At 39.2% G+C, this 25842-nt stretch overlaps 1 protein-coding gene across 4 annotated transcripts in view; it reads left to right on the top strand.

The window, feature by feature from the left end:
* Positions 1–25842, top strand: part of PEX7 (peroxisomal biogenesis factor 7) — an 86459-nt gene that overhangs the window by 3722 nt on the left and 56895 nt on the right. For all 4 annotated transcript variants that reach the window (XR_001825861.2, XM_017530453.2, XM_037739219.1 and 1 more), the window contains exons 3-5: positions 358–508; positions 21146–21223; positions 21601–21709. Coding sequence is in view for 3 of the 4 variants with exons in the window: in XM_017530453.2 (XP_017385942.1) it covers positions 358–508; positions 21146–21223; positions 21601–21709 (338 nt within the window). In the remaining variant the exon portion in view is untranslated. The remainder of the gene's footprint in view (positions 1–357; positions 509–21145; positions 21224–21600; positions 21710–25842) is intronic.

Raw genomic sequence — 25842 nt, 5'->3', positions numbered from 1 at the left:
CTTAAATAAAAAACAAAACAAAACAAATCTGAAGCCTATCTCTTAGTGTCCACTCATAAATTATAAAACTTAAAACATAAAAAATGTGGAGTAGTATACTTTGTAGCATTACATTTTTGGACTATGGCATTCCACTGGACTCTTTTTTTTTTTTTTAACCTTTCTGAATCTGTTGCCGTATTTGTCAAGTACCTGCTCTACTTAACTCCCATAGTTGTGAAGATTACATGAGATATATGTATTAAAATATGTGATAAATATTAAGGAAAAAAGCCATAATTGTAATTGCTTGTGTGTGTGTGTGTGTGTGTGTAGCTGCCTATATAAGTGTTGTTTGTTTGTTTTTTCCTGGTGTAGCTTTGACTGGAGTGATGGTTTGTTCGATGTGACCTGGAGTGAGAACAATGAACATGTCCTCATCACCTGCAGTGGTGACGGTTCGCTACAGCTCTGGGACACAGCCAAAGCTGCGGGGCCGCTGCAGGTCTATAAGGAACACACTCAGGAGGTAGGTGGGGAATCTTTCTGGGCTGATTATTTTTCTTTCTTCGACTTTGGTTGAAATCCATCTGGGGATGCACACATGGAGCAATGTCTCCCGGGGACAAGTTTAAACTTTAGTATTTCTTAGACACACTAGATGTCACTTATTATTTGATTATTCAAACATAAAGTACCTCTTGGCGTAAGGAGCTGAGAAAGAAAAGAAAAGGTCAATCTTCTCATAAGGAAGGAAAAAACGCCTCCAGCAGTGTACTCTGGCATCATTTCCTCCCGAGAGGCCCATCACTTTCTTTGTGCTCTAAGAATGTGCTTGCCACAGGGTCCTTTAAGATAGAGGTAGGTGGACTTTTCACACAGACATCACAAGATTGCCTTTGGGGCTTCAGTGAGATTCTTGAGGAGTTTCAGAATGTATTGGAGCAAGAGCATAAAATACTGAGTATGAGGCAGAACTTTGATCATTTATATTTAAATCTGGTTCGTGTGTCTAGATGTTGTGTGTGTGTATGTATAGCATAGAAAATAGTTTGGGTTTCAGCTGTACTAACATACATATATATTTTCAGCGAAGATAATAATGAAGACATCCTCTTTTGTGTTTTTACCTTAAATGTTTTAAGATTTTCCTTAAGGTAGCAGTACGTCCTTCAAATGAAAACTTGCTAATTTACTTTCAAATTTTTGTCCACCACAGTGCCTGGCCCAAGAAGGCCCTCAATAAATGCTTTTTAGATGCAAGAATATCAGTCTTTTGTGGTAAAAGATTAGTTATGTGAGGGATCCAGATGTTTTATAGCTGTAGCTATTGACAATCAAGATTTCTAAAATTGTTATTGAAATATTGAAACATTTTAGTTTCTATTTTTATTTTTATTTTATTTATTTTTATTTTTGAGATGGAGTCTCACTCTGTTGCCCAGGCTGGAGTGCAGCGACGCAATCTCAGCTCACTGCAGCTTTTGCCTCCTGGGTTCAAGCAATTCTTCTGCCTTAGCCTACCGAGTTGCTGGGACTACAGGCAAGCACCACCACACCTGGCTTTTTTTTTTTTTTTTATTTTTTTTGAGATGGAGTCTTGCCCTGTTACCCAGGCTGTATTCTTAGTAGAGATGGGGTTTCACTATATTGACCAGGCTGGTCTCAAACTTCTGATCTCACGATCCACCTGCCTTGGCCTCCCAAAGTGCTGGGATTACAGGTGTGAGCCACCGTGCCCAGCCAGTTTGTATTTTTATTGTGATAGCTATTTGAATAAATGTAGTTGTAAATCACCATGTTTTCGGGGAATTACTGAATATTAAGACAATTTTGATAAAGGAGAAATTTTAGTTTCAGGGCGATTGATGCACTAATCTCTACAGAGTAGTATGTCCAAAATTCAGATACTTTTGTGGAACCTGGGTGAATTGTTTTGTTTTGTTTTGTTTTGAGTCAGGGTCTCCCTCTGTTGCTCAGGCTGGAGTGCAGTGGTGTGATCTTGGTTCCCTTCAACCTCCACTTCCCAGGCTCAAGCCGTTCTCATGTCTTAGCCACCTGAGTAGCTGGAATTACAGACATGTGCCACCATGCCCTGCTAATTTTTGTATTTTCAGTAGAGATGGGGTTTCACCATGTTGGCCAGGCTGGTCTTGAACTCCTGGGCTCAGATGATCCCACCTGTGTTTTTGTGTGTTTTTTTTTTTTTTTTTTTTTTTTTTTTTTTTTTTTTGGAGAGTTGAAGTTTCACTATGTCGCCCAGGCTAGTTTTTGTGATTTTTGACGTCTTTTTATACCATTTATATTATAATTAATTTAATATTTTTCTTTTTCTTCTTTCTTTTTTTAAAAATATTTTCTTCTCAGAAGTTTTTTTTTCCTTTTTCTTAAGTCTTTGGTGCCTTTTATGATTTATGTGTATAAATTCAAGGGTGGTAACTAACATCATAAAATAATATAGCTAATTAAGTTAAATTCAGTATATTGACTTAATGTTTCTCTTTCAATCAACTAAAGTTGTTGCTTCATTTATCCTAAAACAGTAATCTTCATGAAACAAGGGGGTTAATGGTTACTTTAATATGTACATTTATTTGTTTTTAATGTACATTAAAATCAATAAGTAATGAATAAAATAAATGTATGTACCAGTTAAAATAATCTCTTGTGCAACTACTCTCTGGGAAATACTGTTCTAGGATGTCCTAGATGGATGGTCACTCAGTCTTTACTTCATCTCAGTGAAAGTGAATTTCACTTTCTCTTGATATAACTTATTTGAATTTTAAATTGTTCTCATGATTAAGAAACTGCTTCTTGTAAGCCCAGATCTACCTTCTCTAGCAACCAACTGTTGCTCTTAGTGCCTTTCTTTGAAATGGTAAGACTAAGTCCAGCCCCTCTTGTCCAGGAAACCTCTTGAAAATAGCCATCGTGCCTCTTCAAGACTGCACTTGCCATTTCATGTCCTGTCCTCAGATGACATGATCTCTACATCTTTCATCCTCCTGGTAACCTCCTTTGATAATCCTGTCTTTCAGTGTCCCTTTCAATGTAGTATACCTAATTTATTCCAGAAATGTGATAAAGAGCTAAGCTTTATAAGATTTTACCTCCATAATCTTGAGCGCCTAGTTCTAATAATATTACGTAAAGGAGCTATCCATTGTTACTCAGCCACGTCTTAGTGTTAGGTTACTTTGAGTCCACTAGTAACACACTTCCTTCTTTTGTTATCTGAACTGCTGTTAAACCAGTTTTACATCATTTTATAATTTTGCAACTGATTCTTTTGATCTGAAGACACACTTTGGGGTTTTTTAATTTTTGAAATTTGTTTTGCATACTACTCCTCTAGTTAACCTTCCTTGTTTTCTTTCCAGATGCAATTTTTGGTAAGCATTTGTATCAGGGTGCCTTGAATGTTAGTGTAATAGAAAACACTGAAGTGGCTTCAACAGTCAGAGTTTACTGTTTCACATATTTTTCTTGGTTATGTGAAAAATAAATGAAAATAACCTTTTTAGGTGTTTGTTACAGCAGCAACCCTAATTCTTGGCACCAATTTCTGTCTCAGTCTGTTCAGGCTGCTGTAACAAAGTATTATAGACCGGGTGCCTTATGAAGAACAGAAATTTATTTCTCACTTTTCTGGAGGTTGGAAGTCCAAGGTCAGGGTGCCCACATTGTTGGGTACTGATGAGGGCCCTCTTTCAGGTCAAAGACTACTACTGTCTTTTCATTGTATCTGCAGGTGGTGGAAAGAGGACGAGAGAGGTTTTGGAAATCCCTTTTATAAGGGCACTAATCTCATTCATGAGGGCTCTACATTCATGACCAAATTACCCTCCAGAGGCCCCACCTCCTAATCATTACATTGGGGAGCTAATATTTCAATATGTGAGTTTTGTGGGGACACATTCAGTCCACAGTATATGCCAGATACTCAAAAATACTTAAAAGGATTTAAGCTCAAACAAGAGTTTTAAGGAGCTAGTAAGTATTTGTTGAATCAGTTAATAAATGAAGCTGGGTGTGGTGGCTCACACCGGTAATCCTAACACTTTGGAAGGTTGAGGCGGGCAGATCGCTTAGGCTAGGGTTTGAGACCAGCATGGTCAACATGGCGAAACCTGTCTCTACTGAAAATACAAAAATTAGCTGGGTGTGGTGGTGCACACCTGTAGTCCCATCTATTCGGTGGCTGAGGCACGAGAATCGCCTGAGCCTGGGAGGTAGAGGTTGCAGTGACTTGAGATTGTGCCACGGCACTCCAGCCTGGACAACAGAGTGAGACCCTGTCTTAAAAAAAATGTATTAAAAAGTTAATAAATGAATGAGCATAGCCAATTTCTTTTTTCTTTCTTTCTTTCTTTTTTTTCCACCAGTATGTTCAGGGAAGCTATGTTGTAAAATAGAGAGGCAATTAATGGGTCATTTTCTTCTGTGGAAGATAGTATATAATAAAGATGTATACTATGGTTTTAGTCAATCTTGGATTTGAATCCCGGCTTCGTTAAGTTACCTGTTGTGAGACCTTGGGTATATCACATATTTTTCCTAAAGTTTAGTGTTTTTATTTGCAAACTAAGTTTATTAGTAGTCTGTATCACAGGGTTGCCGTGAGTGCTTTCATTAGAACCAGCACTGAATAGATATGAGCTAGTATTATTATTTGCTCTTATTTTAATAGGGTTTGAAAAATGTAAAACAAGTTAGACCTTTTCCAGATACCCACTTTACCACTTGATGACTATATGCCCAACAGTCAATTTTCAAGTTGTTAGATGAAGTAAAAAAGAGAAATCCAAGATTTAGATATATTTTAGGCTTTGAGGAATGCAGGTCTTGGTGAAACACAGAGAAAGAAAAGCATGGACATTATCTGTGTGAAAGGCTGCTAAACTTAGCATCAAAGTAGGAATCAAATTCATCTCTGTATTGTTTAATTGATGTCTGCAGAAGTCGTTGTGTCTTTTGAGTCCCATAAAATGCCTTTGGCCTTGCCTATTCTAATGCTGCTGAATATATAATACAAAATTTTTAAAAATTCAGTGAGAAGTAGAAAAATAAGAGTGAATTGACAATTTTATTTTACTACTTTCTCAGAGCACTGTGCTACTGAGAGTGGAAGTGACTTTAAAAATGACATAAATCAATGTAGTATATTAATTTTTAATTTTCACACTGAGTTTGCTTATTACAATTTAAAATATATTTAACATTTCTTCTCATTGTCAGATAGCAAGGTTTATCAATTTGCTGAATTTTTGTAGCATATTTGATCCATTAAGGTTTTTGAGCATTGCTTATAAAAACTTATTTTTTATGTAAGTATGCAACTATTTATTATTCTGTTATGGAGGAAATGTATTTGCTTATTCATTTTAAGAGTTAAAATCTTGTTTACTTTTTAAAAATGAATCAATTATTTACTTTTTGATAATGATAGAAGCTGAGAAGTCACTGTTTTCACCTTGTTATAAAGAAATACCTGAGAGTGGGTGATTTATAAAGAGGAGGTTTGATTGAGTCACACTTCTGCATGACTGGGGAGGCCTCAGGAAACTTGAAATTATGGCAGAAGGTGGAGAGGAAGCAGATACCTTCTTTACAAGGTGGCAAGAGGGAGGGAAAGAGAGAAAGCAGGAGAAACTGCTGCTTTTAAAAACCATCAGATCTTTTGAGAACTCCCGCACTATCACGAGAACAGCATGGGGGAAACTGCCCCCATGATTTGATCATGTCCTACCAGCTCCCTCCCTTGACACATGCGGATTACAATTCAAGATGAGACTTGGGTAGGGATACAGAGCCAAACCATATCATTCCACTCCTGGTCACTCCCAAATCTCATGTCCTTTTTACATTTCAAAACCAATCGTGACTTGCCAACAGTCTCCCAAAGTCTTAACTTATTCCAGCATTAACCCAAAAGTCCAAGTCCAAAGTCTCATTTGAGACAAGGCAAATCCCTTTTGCCTATGAGCCTATAAAATATAAAAAAACAAGAAGTTAGTTACTTCTAAGATACAATGGGGCTATAGGTGTTGGCTAAACGATTCAAATGGGAGAAATTGGCCAAAACAAAGGGGCCACAGGCCCCATGCAAGTCTGAAACCCAGCAGGGAAGTTATTAAATCTTAAGGCTCTGAAATGATCTCCTTTTACTCCATATCTCACATCCAAGGGTTCGGCTCCCATGGCCTTGGGCAGCTCTCCCCTTGTGGCTCTGCAGGGTGCAGTCCTCATGGCTGCTTTCACTGGCTGTCATTGAGTGCCTGTGGCTTTTTCAGGTGTACACTACAAGCTGTAAGCGAATCTACCTTTCTGGGGTCTGGAGGACAGTGGCTTTCTCCTCACAGCTCCGCTAGTCCCAGTGGGGACTCTGTGTGGGGGCTTCGACCCCAAATTTCCTTTCTGTACTACCCTAGCAAAGGTTCTCCATGAGGGCTGTGCCCCTGCAACAAACTTCTGCCTGGACATGCAGGTGTTTCCATACATCCTCTGAAATCTAGGTGGAGGTTAAACTCTTGTCGTCTTCTTTTTTTTTTTAATTGCATTTTAGGTTTTGGGGTACATGTGAAGAACATGTAAGACTGCTGCATAGGTACACACATGGCAGTATGGTTTGCTGCCTTCCTCCCCATCACCTATATCTGGCCTTTCTCTCCATGTTATCCCTCCCCAGCTCCCCACCCCCTGCTGTCTCTTCCTTATTTTCCCCCCACAGACCCCAGTGTGTGATGCTCCCCTCCCTGTGTCCATGTGTTCTCATTGTTCAACACCCGCCTTTGAGTGAGAACACGCGGTGCTTGATTTCTGTTCTTGTGTCAGTTTACTGAGAATGATGGTTTCCAGGTTCATCCATGTCCCTACACAGGACACAAACTCATCGTTTTTTATGGCTGCATAGTATTCCATGGTGTATATGTGCCACATTTTCCCTGTCCAGTCTATCATCAATGGGCATTTGGGTTGGTTCCAGGTCTTTGCTATCGTAAACAGTGCTGCAATGAACATTCGTGTGCATGTGTCCTTATAATAGAACAATTTATAATCTTTTGGGTATATACCCAGTAATGGGATTGCTGGGTCAAATGGAGTTTCTATTTCTAGGTCCTTGAGGAATCGCCACACTGTCTTCCACAATGGTTAAACTAATTTACACTCCCACCAACAGTGTAAAAGTGTTCCTAAACTCTTGTCTTGTGGGCACCCACAGGCCCAATACCACGTGGAAACTGCCAAGGTTTGGGGCTCATACCCTCAGAAGCAAGGCCTGAGCTGTACCTTGGCCCCTTTTAGCCATGGCTGGAGCTAGAGCAACTGGGATGCAGGGCACCATGTCTTGAGGCTGCACAGAGCAGCAGGGCCGCTCAGGCCTACTAAATCATTTTTCCCTCCCAGGCCTCTGGGCCTGTGATGGGAGGGGTTACTGCAAAGATCTCTGGAGACATTTTCCCCATTGTCTTGGCTATTAACATTCCACTCCTTGTTACTTATGCAAATGTCTGCAGCATGTTTGAATTTCTCCCTGGGAAATAGGTTTTTCTTTTCTACCTCATGGTTAGGTTGCAAGTTTTCTAAACTGTTATGCGCTACTTCACTTTTAAATATGGGTTCCAAATTCAAATCCTCTCTTCATGAATGCATGTGACTATACACTTTTAGAAACAACCGGGCCATTTCTTGAATGCTGTGGTCTTTAGAAATCTCTTCTGCCAGATACCCTAAGTCATCTCTCTCAAGTTTAAACTTCCACAGATCTCTAGGGCAGGGGCAAAATGCCACCAGTCTCTTTGCTGAAGCATAGCATGACTTACCTTTACTCCGGTTCCCCCTAAGTTCTTCATCTCTATTTGAGACTACCTCAGCCTGAACTTCATTGTTCATATCAATATTAGCATTTTGTTCAGAACCATTCAAGAAGTCTTTAGGAAGTTCCGAACTTTTCCACATCTTGCTGCCTTCGTCTGAACCCTCAAACTGTTCCAACCTCTGCCTATTACCCAGTTCCAAAGTTGCTTTCACATTTTCAGATTATCTTTATCGCAGTACATCACTATCTTGGTACCAATTCTCTGTATTAGTCCTTTTTCACCCTGTTATAAAGAAATACTTGAGACTGGGTAATTTGTAAAGGAAAGAGGTTAAATTGACTCATAGTTTCACATGGTTAGGGAGGCCTTAGGAAACTTACAATCATGGTGGAAGGTGAAGAGGAAGCAGACACCTTCAGAAGGTGACAGGAGAGAGAGAGCAGGGGAAACAGCCACTTTTAAAACCATCTGATGTCGTGAAAACTCATGATCACTGGAACAGTATGGGAGAAACTGCAGCCATGATCCAGTCACCTCCCACCAGGTCCCCCTCTCAACACATGGAGATTACAATTCAAGATGAGATTTGGATGGGGACACAAAGCCAAACCATATCACGTACCAATAAAAAGTATTAACTCAGAATGACAACCAGTCCTGCATTTAAAACCAGTGTGTTTTCTTCAGAAATGCATTTATGTTTAAAACTGCACAATGGATTTATCAACTGAAGGCCTTTTTCTTCTTTCTTTTTATCCTGTTTTTTTTTCTTTTTTAAAAATTGAGGAAATAGTTGGACTCGATATATTTCCTTTTGCATATTTAGTCATGCCTAGCCATTCATTTTGCAGTGGGTTAATGCAGTAAGATTTTATTACAATTTATAATAGCAGTTTAAAGCTTTTTCCTGTAAACATTGTGATTGTACAGAAAAATAGTTTCTAGTTAGATGTCAGTTGAATCAATTCTCACTTTTTGGATTTTACTTCTATTAGGATGTGATATGTCATCACTTTTCAATTTTCATGTTTTAAAAGCATTTACCTTCTTTTGGCTTTGTTTTATATTTTAAAGTTTAGACTTGTATTAAAAAGGCAGAGCTGTTTATACTTGTAGCACATATGATACCCCAGGTATGTGCCGGTCTTTGACGATGCAGGTGTAAATAAGACTCGTGCTGTTATCTGGTTGTAGTTTTGGGACATGCAAACAAACCATTTAGGGTCCCATGTAATTAAAAAAAAAACCCACAAAACCCAGCCATTCAGTACAACATGACAGATGTTGAAAAGAGGTGTCTAGAAGATACACAGAGAGGAGAACCAGGGACTGCCACAGAAGAGGTGCTATTTGGCCTGAGTCTTGGGCAGTTAGTAGTTTGCTAGGCAGCTCAAAGGGAAAGGGACATTTCTTTTTTTGTTGTTTTGTTTTCATTTTGAGATGGAGTCTCACTCTGTTGCCCACCTCACTGCAACCTCTGATTCCTGAGGCAAGCAGTCCTCTGGCCTCCTGAGCTCAAGCAATCCTCCTTCCTCAACCTCCCAAGTAGCTGGGGCTACAGTTCTGTGCCACCATGCCAGGCTAAGTTTTGGATTTTTTGTAGAGTTGGGGTTTCTCCATGTTGCCCAGGCTGGTCATAAACTCCTGGGCTTAAGCAATCTATTTGCCTTGGCCTCCAGAGTGCTGGGATTACAGGCATGAACTACCACATCCAACTGAAAAGGACATTTCTGATGGAGAAGAGCATCTACAAAAGTTAAGACTTGTGAAAGAGGGTGGCGTATTCATACAACCACATGTCCTTTCGTGTGCCTGGAGCATAGAGTGTGTGTAGTAGGAGATGAGGTAACGGAGGTGGGTAAGGATTTTATCCCGATGGGCCTTACCTGGATGGCGGGGGTTGGACTTTATGCTTTGAAAATTCTGGAGAAAGATGGATTGTGTAGATTTTGGGCCACACACTGTGAGCAGAAAACAGGACATATATAGGTAGGTAAGTATTACCCATTTTCTACTCAATTCACTTCTTCAGGTATTAGCTATTAGGTAGGACTAGACTATAATTCGCCATTTGGAATTTCAATACTTAACATAAAAAAGGTGTGCAAAGGCTTAACTCTGTAGTTTTATTTTATTTTATTTTATTTTATTTTATTTTATTTTATTTTATTTTTGAGATGGGGTTTCGCTCTTGTTGCCCAGGCTGGAGTACAGTGGCGCGATCTCAGCTCACTGCAACCTCTGCCTTCTGGATTCAAGTGATTCTCCTGTCCCAGTCTCCCAGGTATCTGGGATAACAGGCATGCACCACCACACCTGTCTAATATTGTATTTTTAGTAGAGATAGGGTATCACCATGTTGGTCAGGCTGGTCTCGAACTCCTGACCTCAGGTGTTCTGCCTGCCTCAGCCTCCCAAAGTGCTGGGCTTAGAGGTGTGAGCCACTGTACCCAGTCTTAAGTCTGTGGTTCTTAAACTTTGTAACAGATTAACATCACTTTGGGAGCTTTTAAAAAATTTTTTTTTTTTTTTTTTTTTTTTGCGGGGGGACAAAGTCTTGCTCTCTTGCCCAGGCTGGAGTGCAATGGTGTGATCTCAGCTCACTGCAGTCTCCACCTCTTGGGTTCAAGCAATTCTGCCTCAGCCTCCTGAGTAGCTGGGATTACAGGTGTGTACCACTATGCCTGGCTACTTTTTGTATTTTTAGTAGAGACTGGAGTTCACCATGTTGGCCAGGCTGGTCTCAAACTCCTTACCTCTTGATCCTCCCGCCCTGGCCTCCCAGAGTGCTGGGATTACAGGCATAAGCCACCATGTCCAGCCAGGAGCTTTTAAAAATCTTCATGCCCAGATCACAATGTCTGGGGGTTGGAGCCAGACATCATTATTACTTAAAGATTCCCAGGTGATTCCAATGTCCAGCATGGTTTGGAAGCCACTGCCTTGACTTGATAAACATTCAATTCTAATGACCTTGATATGTGTGTTATCTAATAATTTGGGGATTGCAATATTCAAAATGTAGATTTAAAAAATCTTTAATAAAAGGAGTGATTTGATTTACCTTGCAAAATCATTATTCCCAACACATTATTTAACCTCAGTGCTTTCTAAAATTTTTTAAAGAAGAGAAAATGATAGTTTTAAATAGATGGAAACTATAATGGAATGTGTTCAGATGGAGAAGGACTTTTCAAGCATGACTATTGCTACTATATCTATAGTCTCTCTCATACACAAAGTGTAGGTGTCAACACTATGCATGTCTCTTTTTCTTTTTAAAAAAATTTTATTTTTGCTGCACTTATTTGTAATATAAACACTATGCATGTCTCTGAAGTGAGTTAGTGAATTGTAGATAGAAGTTAAAATTCCATATCTCTGATTTTAGAATCTGTTAGCAAGCATATGTAGTGGAATTATGAAATCTTATTTGATAATTTAAACTTATATGAAACTAAAAATTATGTTTGGTTTTGCTGCAAGCTAACTTGAAGTGAAGTTATTGGCAGAGCTATGTAAATATATCTAAAATTTATGTTTTATGTAAAGAGAGGAATAGAAGCATGCTATGTAACAGGTATATAGTATGCTGTTATATATATATAATTATATGTCTCTTTTATATATGTAGTTATATACCTGTTATATGCTATGCTTCTATATTTAAAAAGTACATACCATATATATATTATAAATATGGTATATATACATTTCAAAAAGAAACAATGGAAAGATAATTTAAAAAGTAATAAAAATAGTTACCTTGAAAGGGGGTAAGGGAGAAAGCAGGGGAAAGGGAACTAGAATGGAAATAAGATTTCTTCAAATATAACTTGTGTTATAGTTCTGACCTTGGAACCATTGAAATCCTTAAGTAATTAGGAATCCCAATGGGCTGGGTGCAGTGGCTCACGCCTGTAATCCCAGCACTTTTGGAGGCCAAGATAGGTGGATCATGAGGTCAAGAGATCAAGACCATCCTGGCCAACATGGTGAAACCCCGTCTCTACTAAAAGTATGAAAATAAGCTGGGTGTGGTGGCGTGCGCCTGTTGTCCCAGCTACTCAGGAGGCGGAGACAGGAGAATCACTTGATCCAGGGAGGCAGAGGTTGCTGTGAGCTGAGATCACACCACAGCACTCCAGCCTGGGCAGCAGAGTGAGACTGTCTCTTAAAAAAAAAAAAAAAATCACAATGTATTAATAAGTTGGAAAGGAAAAACCAATTGCTAAAAATTTAAAGCAAGCACATTAATCTAAAGGTCTATCAAATTGATGCCATAACTAGGTATTGAAAATAATTATTTCAAGTGACTTAAAAAACCCAGTGTTGTGATTATACATTCCTAATAAGCCTGATAAACAGAAAGAATTAGGGCTGGGTTGGTAGTTCGCGCCTGTAATCCTAGCACTTTGGGAGACCAAGGCGAGTGGGTTACTTGAGGCCAGGAGTTTGAGACCAGCCTGGCCAACATGGTGAAACCCCATCTCTACTAAAAATATAAATATTAGTTGGGTGTGGTGGTGCACACCTGTAATCCCAGCTACTCAGGAGGCTGAGGCAGGAGAATTGCTTGAACCCGGGTGGCAGAGGTTGCAGTGAGTGAAATCGTGCCTCTGCACTCTAGCCTGGGTGGCAGAGTGAGACTCTTGTCTCAAGAAACAAAAGCAAACAAAGAATTGGAAAGAAATTTGAAACTGCATTCAAAAAATTAACATTGTTACTTTGAAACTCATGTACATTGTAGGATAAGGCACACCAGTAATTATGTTATTAGAAACTGTGAGTTTTAAAGTGAGAGAAAAGCCTCATGAGTATAAAGAAGTTATGTAGAAATGATCTTAAAGTTGAATGGGGAATAGTCATATAAACTTGCGATTTATTTTTCTCTGTCTAAAAAAACTACATATTTCCTAGTTTTTTGTACAATAAAGATTTAGAAGAAGTGACAAGTAAGTAGCAGTGAATATTCTTAGTACCCTGAATGTGGTCTCTAAATACTGTTTGCCACAAAAAGGAATAGTGTCTTTGGGTAAGTCATTTATTCTAGGACTGGGCAGGAATGCACGCCATCTTCTTGTGTCAGAAAGCAAGAGAGCTATGAAAGGCCACTGGAGACATATCAAAGGGAAGAGAAAACTTGAAGGGACTCTCATTGGCCGGAGATGAGACTATTGGAACATCCAAAAGAATGAAAGCAAATTTCAACACCCTCCCCCCTACACACACATTTTCAGTCCTTACATGGAGATGGAGTTGTGATTAGGAAAAATGTAGTCACCATTGAGGATTATTAGGACAAACAGCTCATTATTCTGAAAACTGAGAAAAGTAAAGAATCAAGGCATTTACCCTTCCTTTTTTGTATGTTTTATTATGGTATTATAAAATAGTTGATAAGAAAAGTTCTTTATAACAGAGTTCTAGCTAATGAATGCAGAAGGAATAACAGAAAATCACCATTTAGTAGCCCATAATGAAATAATGATTCTAGGCAGGGATCATTGTGGATGGTAAAATCATTAGTTTAAGACTGAAACATTCTCTGAACAATCTTAGGATCACTAAAAGTGGGTCAACCAGAAATTATATGCCTCCTAATATAATTGGGAGCTAAAAAAAATGAACTGAATCTGATTAAGCATCCAGATCTGACTTCTAATTTAGAGGAAAATGGAAGGGCAGAGTAAAAAGTTAATTACCACCATGAGGAAACAATTGGGATAATCCAGAAGGTAGGGCATTCTACAAGAACAATAACTTGGTTTTTTTCAACAAATAAATATTATGGGATGAGGAGCAGGAAGAGCAAGATGTGGGGATGAGGACTGTCCTAGCTTGGAAGAGACTTAGGAGATTTAACAGCTAAGTGTAGAATGTGGGTTTTATTTGGATACTGATTCAAATAAGCCGACTGTGAACAAAACAAAACACTTTTGGGACAGTCAGGGAAATATGAATAAGGACGGAGTGTTAAATGATATTAAGTAGCCATTTTTAATCTTGTTGGTGTGAAACTGGCCTGTGCTTCTGTAAAAAAGATGAACAGGCCTTACCTGTTGAAGTATTCGGGGATAAAAACGATCTGATGTTAAAATACTCCAGCAGTCAGTCATTCAGTCAATGATGGGACAGAGGAAACATGATGGGCAGCATGCTGATCGTTATGGCAGGTGTGTAATAGATGCCTGGGGTTTATTATACCATTCTCTCTACTTTAATGCATGTTTTTAAATTTCCACATTAAAAAAAAATTGGAAAATGTAAGTTTCAGGGCTGAGTATGGTGGCTCATGCATGTAATCCCAGCACTTTGGAAGGCCTAGGCAGAAGGATTACCTGAGCTCAGGATTTAGAGACCAGCCTGGGTAACATGGTAAAATCTCATCTCTACAAAAAAAATTAAAAAGTAGCTGGTGTTGTGGTGTGCAACTGTGGTCCCAGCTACTCGGGAGGCTGAGGTGGGAGGATTGATTGAGCCCAGAAGGTGGAGGCTGCAGTGAGCTGTGCTCATGCCACTGCACTCCAGCTGGGGAACAGAGTGAGACCCTGTCTCAAAATAGGAAAAAAAGAGAAAATTTAAGTTTCACCTTAAATATATAGCCCTTTCTAATCACTCAGTAATTAAAAGTCAGTGTCCCTTTCCTTTGTATTGATATAGATAAGAATCAAAATTCTGGACATAGTTTCTATTTGACAATTTTTAATTAAATGGACCAACTTAAAAAGGGCAATACTTTACAATAGATTAAAGACGAGCTCTTTGGGAATTGGTTTCAGTAATAAAATTTGTCCTCTCAAACCATAGTTTTGATGAGGTTCAGATTTCATAAAGCAGCACAAAACATTGTGCAGTGGGTTTTTTTCTTTTTCCATTTTCCTGGTTAATTTTCTTCACCACTGCCAAGAGTAATTTCATAAGATAGGCCTCTAGAGGACCCTGCTCTTAAAGCATAAAGTCAAGCACTGCGTATCTCTCTTCCTTTTTATATTTAATTTGTGCATTTGCCATGGCCACTATTTGAGTGGGAGTGGAGGGGGAGGCTGGGAATAAGGAAGAGGTGGAAGAGTAGACTTAATAGGAGATGTGCTTTCCATTCAGATTTGTTCTCTCTTCCTTCCTTCATTCCAGAAACTTTAGTAACTCTGCTGTATGCAAGAGACTGTACCAGGCTAGCTAGGAAGACGAACACATTAGGTGTGCCCTTGCCCTCCTGGACTCCCTGCCCTGTCTTGGGAGGCAGGTTTCTGGTTATCTAATGTCTGATGTGGTAAGCACTGTGAATGTATGCAGTGCTGTGGGAAGGGAGGATTTGTCTGGGGAAGGGGCAGGGAGGGCATCCTTTGGTCTAAAGGGGAAGTACGAATGAATTATTCAAGTGGAGAGGCCAGGGTAGTGTTAGAGGCAAATGAAAGAGCACCTCGATCAGAAAGGCTAGAGCCTATGTGCTTGGAGCTGTCTGTGTTTTGGCCGTTGTGCTAAGATCAGTGGAGAGACACTGCAGTTTAAAAAGTCTATGAAATATTTTATACATTATAAAATACATGTAAGATATAAAAATGATGTATTGAACACACACATTCACCATCTAGCTTAAGAAATGAAACATTACCTTTACCACTGGCGTCCCCTGGTTACCCTTTCTGGTCCTATCCTTCCTCTCTCTCCTTTTTTTTTCTTCCTAGGAGTAACCGCTAGGCTGAATTTTCTATTTATGTATTTTTTTGCTTTTCTTTCTATTTTTATTACATGTGTATGCATCCCTAAGTCATGCATAGTTTTGCATGATTTTGACCTTTGGGTAATAAGAATCAACATGGATGAATCTCACATAATGTCGAGCGAAGATGCTAAGTTGTAGGAGCTACATACACTGGCAAACCACTGAAAGGCTTTGTACAGGGGAGTGACATTTAATTTGTATTTTATAAAGATTACTTTTTATGTAGTATGGATAATGGATTGGAAGTAAACAAAAATGGATGGGGAGAGCAGTTAGAAGGATGCTAATCTAAGTGGTAACTTATGGTTGATGGTTGTAACCTCTTAAGAGAAACCATACACAAATTCCCTTTAGGATCTTACCCTCCCAACTATTCAACCTTGCTGTTCCCAGATTTGGTAAGCTTGTTTCCTGCTTCAAGGTATTTCCCTGTTCTCTGTAACCTGAGCCTTTCATCTCATATCTGCAGAGTTCAGTGTTTAACTGCACTTAAGTCTCTGCACAGAGAGGTCTTTCTGACCATTGTGTTGAGAAGGGACCCCCTGCCCTTGTCATTATTTTCTATTTTCCTTACTCTGCTTTTTCTTTGTAGATTTTTTTAAAATTGCAACTTTAAATTATACATTTATAGCATGTTTACTGCTGCGAAAATAAAATATGGGGGCTGGTCTTGTCTAAATTTTTAGCCCCCTTTCTCCTCGTGCCTAGTACATAGTAGGTGCCTAATAAATATTTGTTGAATAGATGAGTGAATTGGTTGAGGTTGGGATAATGAAATTCATTCTTCCCTTTTCTGCTGTCTCCCAAACATCTCTCTGGCTGTGAACTTTTTTCAGAGCTTGAGGTTAATGCCCAAACCCTGTCTTACTGTCACCTCAAACACAGTATATATAAAATACATTATTTTCCTTCCTTCAGTGTTTCACTTTTATTTATTTATTTATTTATTTATTTATTTATTTATTTATTTATTTTTTTGAGACGGAGTTTCACTCATGTTACCCAGGCTGGAGTGCAATGGCGCGATCTCGGCTCACCGCAACCTCCGCCTCCTGGGTTCAGGCAATTCTCCTGCCTCAGCCTCCTGAGTAGCTGGGATTATAGGCACGCACCACCATGCCCAGCTAATGTTTTGTATTTTTAGTAGAGATGGGGTTTCACCATGTTGACCAGGATGGTCTCGATCTCTTGACCTCGTGATCCACCTGCCTCGGCCTCCCAAAGTGCTGGGATTACAGGCTTGAGCCACCGCGCCCGGCCGGTTTCACTTTTATTAATGCCACCATCACTGACAGCCCTCAGCCATGAAACCTTGGTGTTATCTTGCAGTGTTTACTACCCCTGACCCCTAGGGTGCTGTATGTCTTTGGGGAAGTTTTCTGGTTACTATTTCACCCCTGCTTTTTGCCTATTAACATTTTAGCCAGCCCTCAGGGCCCCGCTTCAATCCTCCTGAGCACCAAGCTGAATCTTCCATCCAAGTACCGCTTTTGTGCTTATGTCTATAATTTGTTTTGTTTTGTTTTGTTTTTGAGACAGGGTCTCTCTCTGTTACCCTGGCTGAATAGAATGCAGTGGCATGATCATGGCTCACTGTTGTCTTGACCTTGACCTTGTGGGCTCAAGTCGTCCTCCCCCTCCCAGCCACCTGAGTAGCTGGGACCACTGTTACCTGTCACCACACCTGCCTAATTTTTAAATTTTGTATATAGTTGGAGTCTCGCCACATTGCCCAAGGTGGTCTTGAACTTGTGGCCTCAAGCAGTCCTCTTGCCTTGGCCTCCCAAATTGCTGGGATTACAGGCATGAGTTACCATGCCTGGTGTAGTTATTCTTTTTCTAATTAAAAAAAAAAAAAAAAACCCCACGCAGTTTCCTGATCTGTTAGTTCCTTTCCTATATCCTAATATTATAAACATAGTAAAACACATAAAGTATTTATCAATTGAATTGCCTTTATTTCCTTTTCTTTTTTTTTTTGACACAGGGTCTTACTCTGTCACCCAGCCTGGAGTGCAATGGCATGATCTCAGCTCACTGCACCTCTCCCTTCCAGGAGCAACTCTCCTGCCTCAGCCTCTCAAGTAGTTGGGACTACAGGCGCATACCATCATGCCTGGCTAAGTTTTATATGTTTACTACAGATGGGGTTTCGCCATGTTGGCCAGGCTGGTCTTGAACTCCTGGTCTTAAGTGATCCAACTGCCTTGGCCTCCCAAAGTGCTGGGATTACAGGTGTGAGCTACCACACTTAGCCTATTTTCTTCTTTATTATCCCATTTTTAACTTCACCACCATGTATGTCCTACTGTTAGCTCTGTCATAGAGACCTAATGCTTGCCACTTGGTTGTGCAACAGAAGATAGCTGGCAGCAGCAGTGCCATCAGCATGGTTTTCTTACTTCCTGTCTTTGGTGTTGATTCAAGCTCAATCAACACTTTTGATGGAGGCTTCTGCAGTTTTAAAAGGTGAGGAGTCATAAGGTTTTACCTGCTGCATCACACTGGAAGTGTGTGAAGGCAATAGAGTCTGAACTGATGATGCTAGTATGTAGTTAGTAGTTCTCTGTATCTACCTACTGATGATTGAGGGTGTCAAGAAAATTTAATTGGTTAAATTATTTTAACCAGCATTTGAGTGCCTATTGTACTGTGATGAACATATGTGTACAAGATGTTTGCTCTTAGGAGTCTCCAAAATCTAGCAGATATGACAGTTGTTTAACATTCTTTTTAGTAAATAAAATATGTCAAATGCTGATTTAGAAGTAGGTGTGAGCTGCTGTTGGAGTACGTAGAAGGCAGCATATGCCTCACTGAAGGGCTTATCAGGGGAGGCTTATTTCATAAGGGATGTAATGGGGCCACATCTTGATGGATAAATGGAAATTCACAAGTGGACAGGGGCTTTAATATCTTGTGTATGTCTAATTCATGAAAACACAATGGAATCAGTCTGGGCCCAAATGTATCTCCAGTAAAGGGTGATACCAGCAAGGGTAGAGCTTTATTTCCTTGATATCATGGCTTAAGGTAGCCAAGAAGTTCTGATTCAACAGTGCCCTCAAGTAGCATACTGTACAGATAGCCTAGCATAGCAATTAAGGGTGGGCTCTGCAGTTAGGCTGCCCAGGTTCAGATTTCTGCCCCTTACTAGCTTTGGGGCTCTGGACAAGTAATTTAACCTTTCTGGGCCTTGACATAGTATCTACTTCATATAAATGAAGATTAAATGAAATAAAATACATAAAGTCCTTATCAGCAGCATCTGGCACTCAGAGTATTCAATAAAGGTTTGCTATTTTTATTTTTGACTGTTTACATTAGCCTAGCGCAGAGATTGGCAAACTATAACACGTGGGCCAGGGCCAAATCTGGCCTGAAATTCGATTTACAAATAAAGTTTTATTGGAACCAGGCCATGCCCATTCATTCAGTATCGATTATGGCTGCTTGTTGTGCTACAAGATCTGGGTTTAGTAGTTGTGACAGTGATCAAATAGCCTGGAAAGTCTAAAATATTTACCATATGGCCCTTTATAGAAGAAATGTACCTTTTTTGAAGAAAGTTACCATTTACTATATGGCCGTTTATAGGAGAAATTTAGAGGATAAAATCAAACTCTTTAGCTCTCAAGATCTTCAGTGATTGCTTCCAAACCAGTCTTTTTTCTATCTGTAACTAACAGATGGCCAGGGCAGCTCTTTGGTTTTCACTGCCCCGTCTATTCCCTTCATAGCTGCCGTCTCCTGCTGGATTGTGCTTCCTTTAATGTTCCAGCTACTCCTCTGTCTTTTGCATGAATATGGGCAGCAGCAGGGCCAGGACTAGGGTAGGATGTATGAGGCACTCACTTTGGATACACAATTTAAGGGGGCCCCAAAAAACTTGATAAGCAATATAATTTGTTAATATAATGTTTTTAAAAATAAAAATTAATGCCAAAACTTATGATGAACAAAATATCAATATTTTATTTATTTTTTTCTTTTTTTGAAGCTTAATATAATTTTATTAAACTTTTTTCCAGGTTTATTATGACTGGCAAATAAAAATTTGTAAGCTGGGCATGGTAGCTCACACCTGTAATCCTAGCACTTTGGGAGGCTGAGGTGGTAGGACTCCTTAAGCCTAGGAGTTTGGGACCAGCCTGGGCAATATGGTGAGATACTGTCTCTACAAAAAAAAAAAAAAAATTAACTGGGTGTGGTGGCATGAAAGCATGACTCCAGCTACTTAAGAGGCTGAGGTGGGAGGACCGCTTGAGCCCAGGACGTCATGGCTGCAGTGATCCAAGATTGTGCCACTGCACTCCAGCCTGGGCAACAGAGCAATACCCTGTTTCAGGAAACAAAAAACAAAACAAAACTAAGTTGTACAGCTTAGTGTTTTGATCTAAGTATATCTTGAGTAATGATTCCTACAATCAAGCTAATTAACATATCCATCACTTGAATAGTTACCATTTTTTGTGTGTGAGGTCAGAACATTTAAGATCTACTCTCAGTAAATTTCAAGTATACAATTTCAAGTATTCAGTAATACATTATTATTTATTATAGTTACCATGCTGTACATTGAATCTCTAGAAAGTATTCATCTTATAACTAAAAGTTTGTATCCTTTGATTGATATAGCCTAATTTCCCCCACCCCCAGCCCCTGGCAAACACTATTCTACCGTATGTTTCTCTAAGTTTGACTTTTTAAGATTCTGCCTACAAGTGACAAAGCATCAACAGTTTAAATAAAGACAGGATTAGTATTACTGATTTTTTTTCCTCGGCCTCCAACATGGCTCAACATAGTAGTGGGCAGCAGAGAGCAAGTAACCCACACTTAAGTGACTTAAGCCCAGATACTCATACTTCCTACCTATATGTTGGGGAGAGTAATAAGATTCAAAGTCACCTGCTGACTGATCATATGAAGGGCATATACTCAGGTCCCTGTCAGGACTAATTTCATAAAGTATAATTATTCACATATTTTGTTGAACTTAGTTTACAGGAGTGATCTGTGTATAATCTGTTATATAAAAGGAAAGAATGAAAACGTTTCCAAAAGTTTTCGTATGGTTCATGTGAAATGGTTTCTTGAGAGGAGTGAAGCATACATTAGAATGGCAGCATTGGATAACTAAAACTGTTTACCAAGAGATCTGGAAGGACCACCTGGTTCCTGCAAGCTTTTTCTAAGAAAGGCCAGATAGGGATATTAATTGAATTTTAATGCTTTCCGATAAACATTGACCCAGCAAGCTTTTTTAGATGACTAACTTTCTAATCTGCTTTGACATTTCTTCGTGGAGCTGCAAACAGTGATTTGTTGGTAGGTTTTAAAACATGTATAATTTGTTTTAGTGAAGAAGGTTTGGAAGTATTCTGTAGAATTCTATTAAAGCAAAATGGAATCTTATCTGTAAGGAATAAGTCTGGAGGAATGGGCAAGATCAACTTTTCATTTCTCAGACACCGTGTTGAGATGGTTAGGAATTATTTGATGTTTTGACATAGTGAATTAGTTGTTCTGCCTTTCACTGTTATACAACAAGAGATAAAATGCAGTGTTGAACTTGATGCTCTTTTGCTTTCTAAATATTTTCAAATGTTTTTAGGTGTATAGTGTTGATTGGAGCCAAACCAGAGGTGAACAGCTTGTCGTGTCTGGCTCATGGGATCAAACTGTCAAATTGGTATGTTAGCATTATTATATTCAAAAACAAATATTCCCTCCTCTAGAGCTTCCACTGAATCTTTTTTTCTTTTCCAAACATAATTCTGTAGCTTTATGATTGGACAGCTGATTTTCTTTAAAAAAATTAAAACATTTATTAGAACTTAACATTTTGTAATCTTTTGGCTGCAAACTAATAGTTAGCTCAGCATTAGTTTGGCCCTTAAATACCATCTTGCTTTATATAAAAATAGAGCTTTAAAAATCCTTGATATCTGCATGTATATTGTACATGTATATATAAATGTATATTGTTTATGGGTATAAATAATATGTGTAAAAGCATAAATTTGATTTTATCCCTCTTGAGTAATTGGTCTATTCATTTATTTGTAGTGGGATCCAACTGTTGGAAAGTCTCTGTGCACCTTTAGAGGCCATGAAAATGTCATTTATAGCACAATCTGGTCTCCCCACATCCCTGGTTGTTTGGCTTCAGCCTCAGGTAAATAATTCTGTATTTGCAAAAAGCCCTACTTGTAGTGAATAGGTGGCATTGTTTTTCCCATTAGGTGGCGCTGTGTACCTTAGATTCAGAGAGAAAACAGGAGTCTTACTATTCTTTTGTGCTCTTAAGACTTTCCTTCTTTGTCAGCCTCTTGACAAGAATTATTAGCTGAGGTTCAGGTTACTTTTTGATGATTCCAGCTCCTAAAGAATAATTCCTCGGTTTCTGGCAAGGACAAATTCGTGGATGATAATGTTATAACTGAGATATGATCTATGTTTGAAAAAGAAGGTCTTGAGTTTTGTTTTAGAACACTGTTACAGAACCTCTGAGACACGCATCTGTTTGTCAATGAGCAGGTTGAGTTTGGAACTGAGTAGTCTGGCCTTGTGAGTAAAAATTGTATCATTGGCTTATAATTGGTAAATAAAGCTATTGTAGTAAATCAGAGCACCTGTAAGGGGCCAGTATTCACTAAATTTGCTGCACATCTAAGCCTTCAGATGAATCAGAGGGGATTTAATGAAAATCAGGTACTGGACCTGTAAGCTCCAAAATATATTCTTTAAAAGCTTTCCTTGGGAAATGGATACAGTAAAGCTGTTTTCTGCCAATTTTTATGACTTGGGGAACTCATTGGAAGATTGATTTATCAAACATTTGCTATTTTCCTGAAATAATCCTTTGTGATGATTTACAAATGTTAGTCTACTTAGTACTTTTTAAAAGATTCAAAGTTCTTCTTCCACTCTGCAAAAATACTGGAAGGAGCTTTGGTATAGTAAAAAGCCAAGGCAAGCTCCAGAATTCTCATTGTGCCTTAGCCATTTCAAACACAAGAGCATTTATTTACTGAGCTATGTACCATTCGTTTGTAAGCAAATGCAGTGCTTAGATCATCTTTGCTTCCCTTGTTTTCATACATTTCCTGTAACACTTGTGTATTCTTTTACATAGCCGAATGCCTTACAGAGCCAAACACTAAAATATTTTTAATTGTTATTACATTCGATACGGGAGTAATCATCTTATTTGAATTTTTAAAACATATCTGAGTTCATTTTGATTGTTGAGAAGGACATTGCCAGTAAACCAGTCAGATATTTATTGAATGTCCATCATTTACTGGGCACTGGAGATTCAGCGAGGAAAACAGATGGAGTTCCTGCCCTCCTAGAGCATGTAGTCCAGTAGGAAAGAGGGATGCTAAGACAAAAACTAGAAGCAGCTAATGATAAAGACTGTGAAGTTCTTTGAAGGAGAGGTAATATGGCACAGTGGTCAGGAGCAAGGATTCTGGAGCTGGACTGCCTCGGGTCAAGTTCTACTTTCCTGCTGTTATGAGATGTTCTTTGGTCATGCTGCTTAACCTCTGTCTCCTCATTCCTCATTTCTAAAATCAGGGTGATAATGGTATCTACATCATGAAGCTTCGAGGAGGATTAATTGGCTAATGTACATAAAGGGCTTAGTTAGAACAGTGACTGGTAGAGTAAACACTCTGTATTACCTTTTTTTTTTTCTTTTTTTGAGACAGGGTCTGGCTCTGTTGCCCAGGTTGGAGTGCCGTGGTGCCATCTCAGCTCACTGAAATCTCTGCTTCCTGGGCTCAAACAATCCTCCCACCTCAGCCTACTAGCTGGGACCACAGGCACACGTCACCATGCCCTGCTAATTTTTGTAGTTTTGGCAGAGACAGGGTTTCACTGTGTTGCCCAGTCTGGTGTAGAACTCCTGGGCTCAAGCAGTCTTCCTGTCTCAGCCTCCCGAAGTGCTGGGATTACAGGTATGAGCCACTGCACCCGGCCTTAAGTGTTACCTCTTATTATTAACACGTGTGCCCAGAATTCTGTGGAAATGTATAAATAAATTCCTGAGCTTGTCAGGGTTGGCTGTTCAGGTCACTTCCCTGTCTAAGCTGCTGCCTTATGAATAAGTAAGAGTTAGGAAATGAGAAGCAGGAGGCAAAAGTTGGAGTGTGGAGAGAACAGAGCATATTTGAGGACCATCAGAATGGCCTTTGCAGTGTATATGTGCTATAACAATGGACAGTTAGTGCTTATCTGAGAACTAAAACTCCTAGAACAGAGCTCTAGAGTAACTTGCTGTAGGCAGACTCTGGAATACATGGACTAGTAACATACTAGTCCAGTGATTCTAAAATCTTGCTAATCACCAGAACCATTGGGTGAGCTTAAAAAAACAGCAGCAGAATTCTGGGCTTCATCTTAGTCTTACTGAATAAAAAGACAGAATACCTCTCTGAGGTATATTTTTAAATCCCAGCTGAATCTAGTGAGCAGCCCAATTTGGGAAGCACTGTACTAGTCTATGGAAGAGCTCTGTTTGAGATGCCAACTTGACAGCTTAGTTGTATTTGAGGTAATAGGAATTGCGTGTCTGTTTTCGAAGGCATATACTCAACTCTTTTTTTTTTTTCCGAGAAACCTACAGAATGGTTTCAGTGCTGAATTCAGAAAAGTGGGTTCTTTAGTTTGAGAACTGCTTAGTTTTTTCTCAGCTTTGTTAGTGAGTTTATCTTTATTAATTCTCTTGCTTTGTCTTCTTGCTTACAGACAAGGGCATGTTATAAGTCATAACATAGTCTTTGCATAAAGTAATCTCAACTGCAAAGTTTGTAGTATGGAACCCATAGTTGTAAAATACTTGTTTTTCATGGTGGAAGCTTATGTGATAGGCAGTCAAGATGTATTTTTATGTCTAATCCTGTTGCACACATACAGTTAAGTATATCTTTCAACTGATTACAACAATTTATATTTTAATATAAGATATGAGAATGTAGCATTTAGTTTACTCCAAGAATTTAGTCACCTTCAAGGTTCTATAGTTTTGCAAATCTAGAATCAAATTTGTTATCATTAGCTAAATTAAGACAGGCCAAAATGGGGGAAGTTTTAGAGAACTATTAATAGATCTAGATTTACCTTCCATAGCAGAGTTCCCTAAAGACCCTACATTTTGCCTAATTCATGGTAGTTGTGTTGGTACAGAATTCATATTTCTAAATTATATGAGATAGAAGGGAAGAATATTTGAGATCTTTTTATGAAGAGGATTAATGTGAAGTAAATTATCTTTGGAATCATATAAAACTAAATTATTGTTGTCACAGACTCCATCTAATTGCGTAAGTCATAACCATGCCTGAATGTGTGGGATTCAGTAGTTAAAGCACACCTCATTCTATTGTCAGAAAAAGTTATATTACATCTGAGAGGCACAGAGCATTTTGGTTAAGTTATATTACATTGGCCCCAAAGTACCCTTGTGCTACTCCGTTCACTTCCCAGTTTTAGATTCTGTGTTTACACTCATTCTCCTTATGCAACTTCTTACCTGCTGCAGTTTGAAATTAGACATAGTAACAGCCAGCATAGTAACTTCCTCGTCCATATTGTACATTTAAATTCACTGGTTCTGGCTGGGTACAGTGGTTCATGCCTGTAATCCCAGCACTTTGGGAGGCCAAGGCGGGCAGATCATTTGAGGTTAGGAGTTCGAGACTACCCTGACCAACATGGTGAAACTCCGTCTCTATTAAAAACTCAGAAACATTAGCTGGGCGTGGTGGTGGGCACCTGTAATCCCAGCTTCTGGGAGGCTGAGGCAGGAGAATACCTTGAACCTGGGAGGCAGAGGTTGCAGTGAGCCGAGATCACGCCACTGTATTCCAGTCTGGGCAACAGAGCCTCTGTCTCTGTTAAAAAAAAAAAAAAAAAAAAAAAAAATCACTGGTTCTGTCAGTGGCAGGTCTGTAACTGATAAGAGAATCTGGCAATTCAGGTGAGTCTATGGCACCATCACAGGCCCCTGATAAACGACTGCCTGTCAATGAAAGGCCAATTGTCTAGAAAATTCAATTTAAAAAACAGCACAAATGCAGTTGTCCTGGCAGCTGAAAGAGTTGAATGAGTCATTGTACCATTTGGTCAGGAGACCTGTTTTCTACCTGGAAAACAAAATGGCGAGGACAAGGTGCCAAATGGTTGCGTCAGGAGTTGCTGTCAAGGAAGTGGAATTCTCAGCTCCTGCCCAGCAGTCTTCACGTTTTTGTGCCTGTTAAATTAACTGCAAGAGGGGACAGCTCAAGCCATGGCTCTTTTTTT

This window comes from Cebus imitator, unplaced genomic scaffold (genome assembly GCF_001604975.1).
Source record: "Cebus imitator isolate Cc_AM_T3 unplaced genomic scaffold, Cebus_imitator-1.0 Scaffold65, whole genome shotgun sequence".
Classification (NCBI taxonomy): domain Eukaryota; kingdom Metazoa; phylum Chordata; class Mammalia; order Primates; family Cebidae; genus Cebus; species Cebus imitator.
This window is presented reverse-complemented; position numbering and strand designations above follow the sequence as displayed.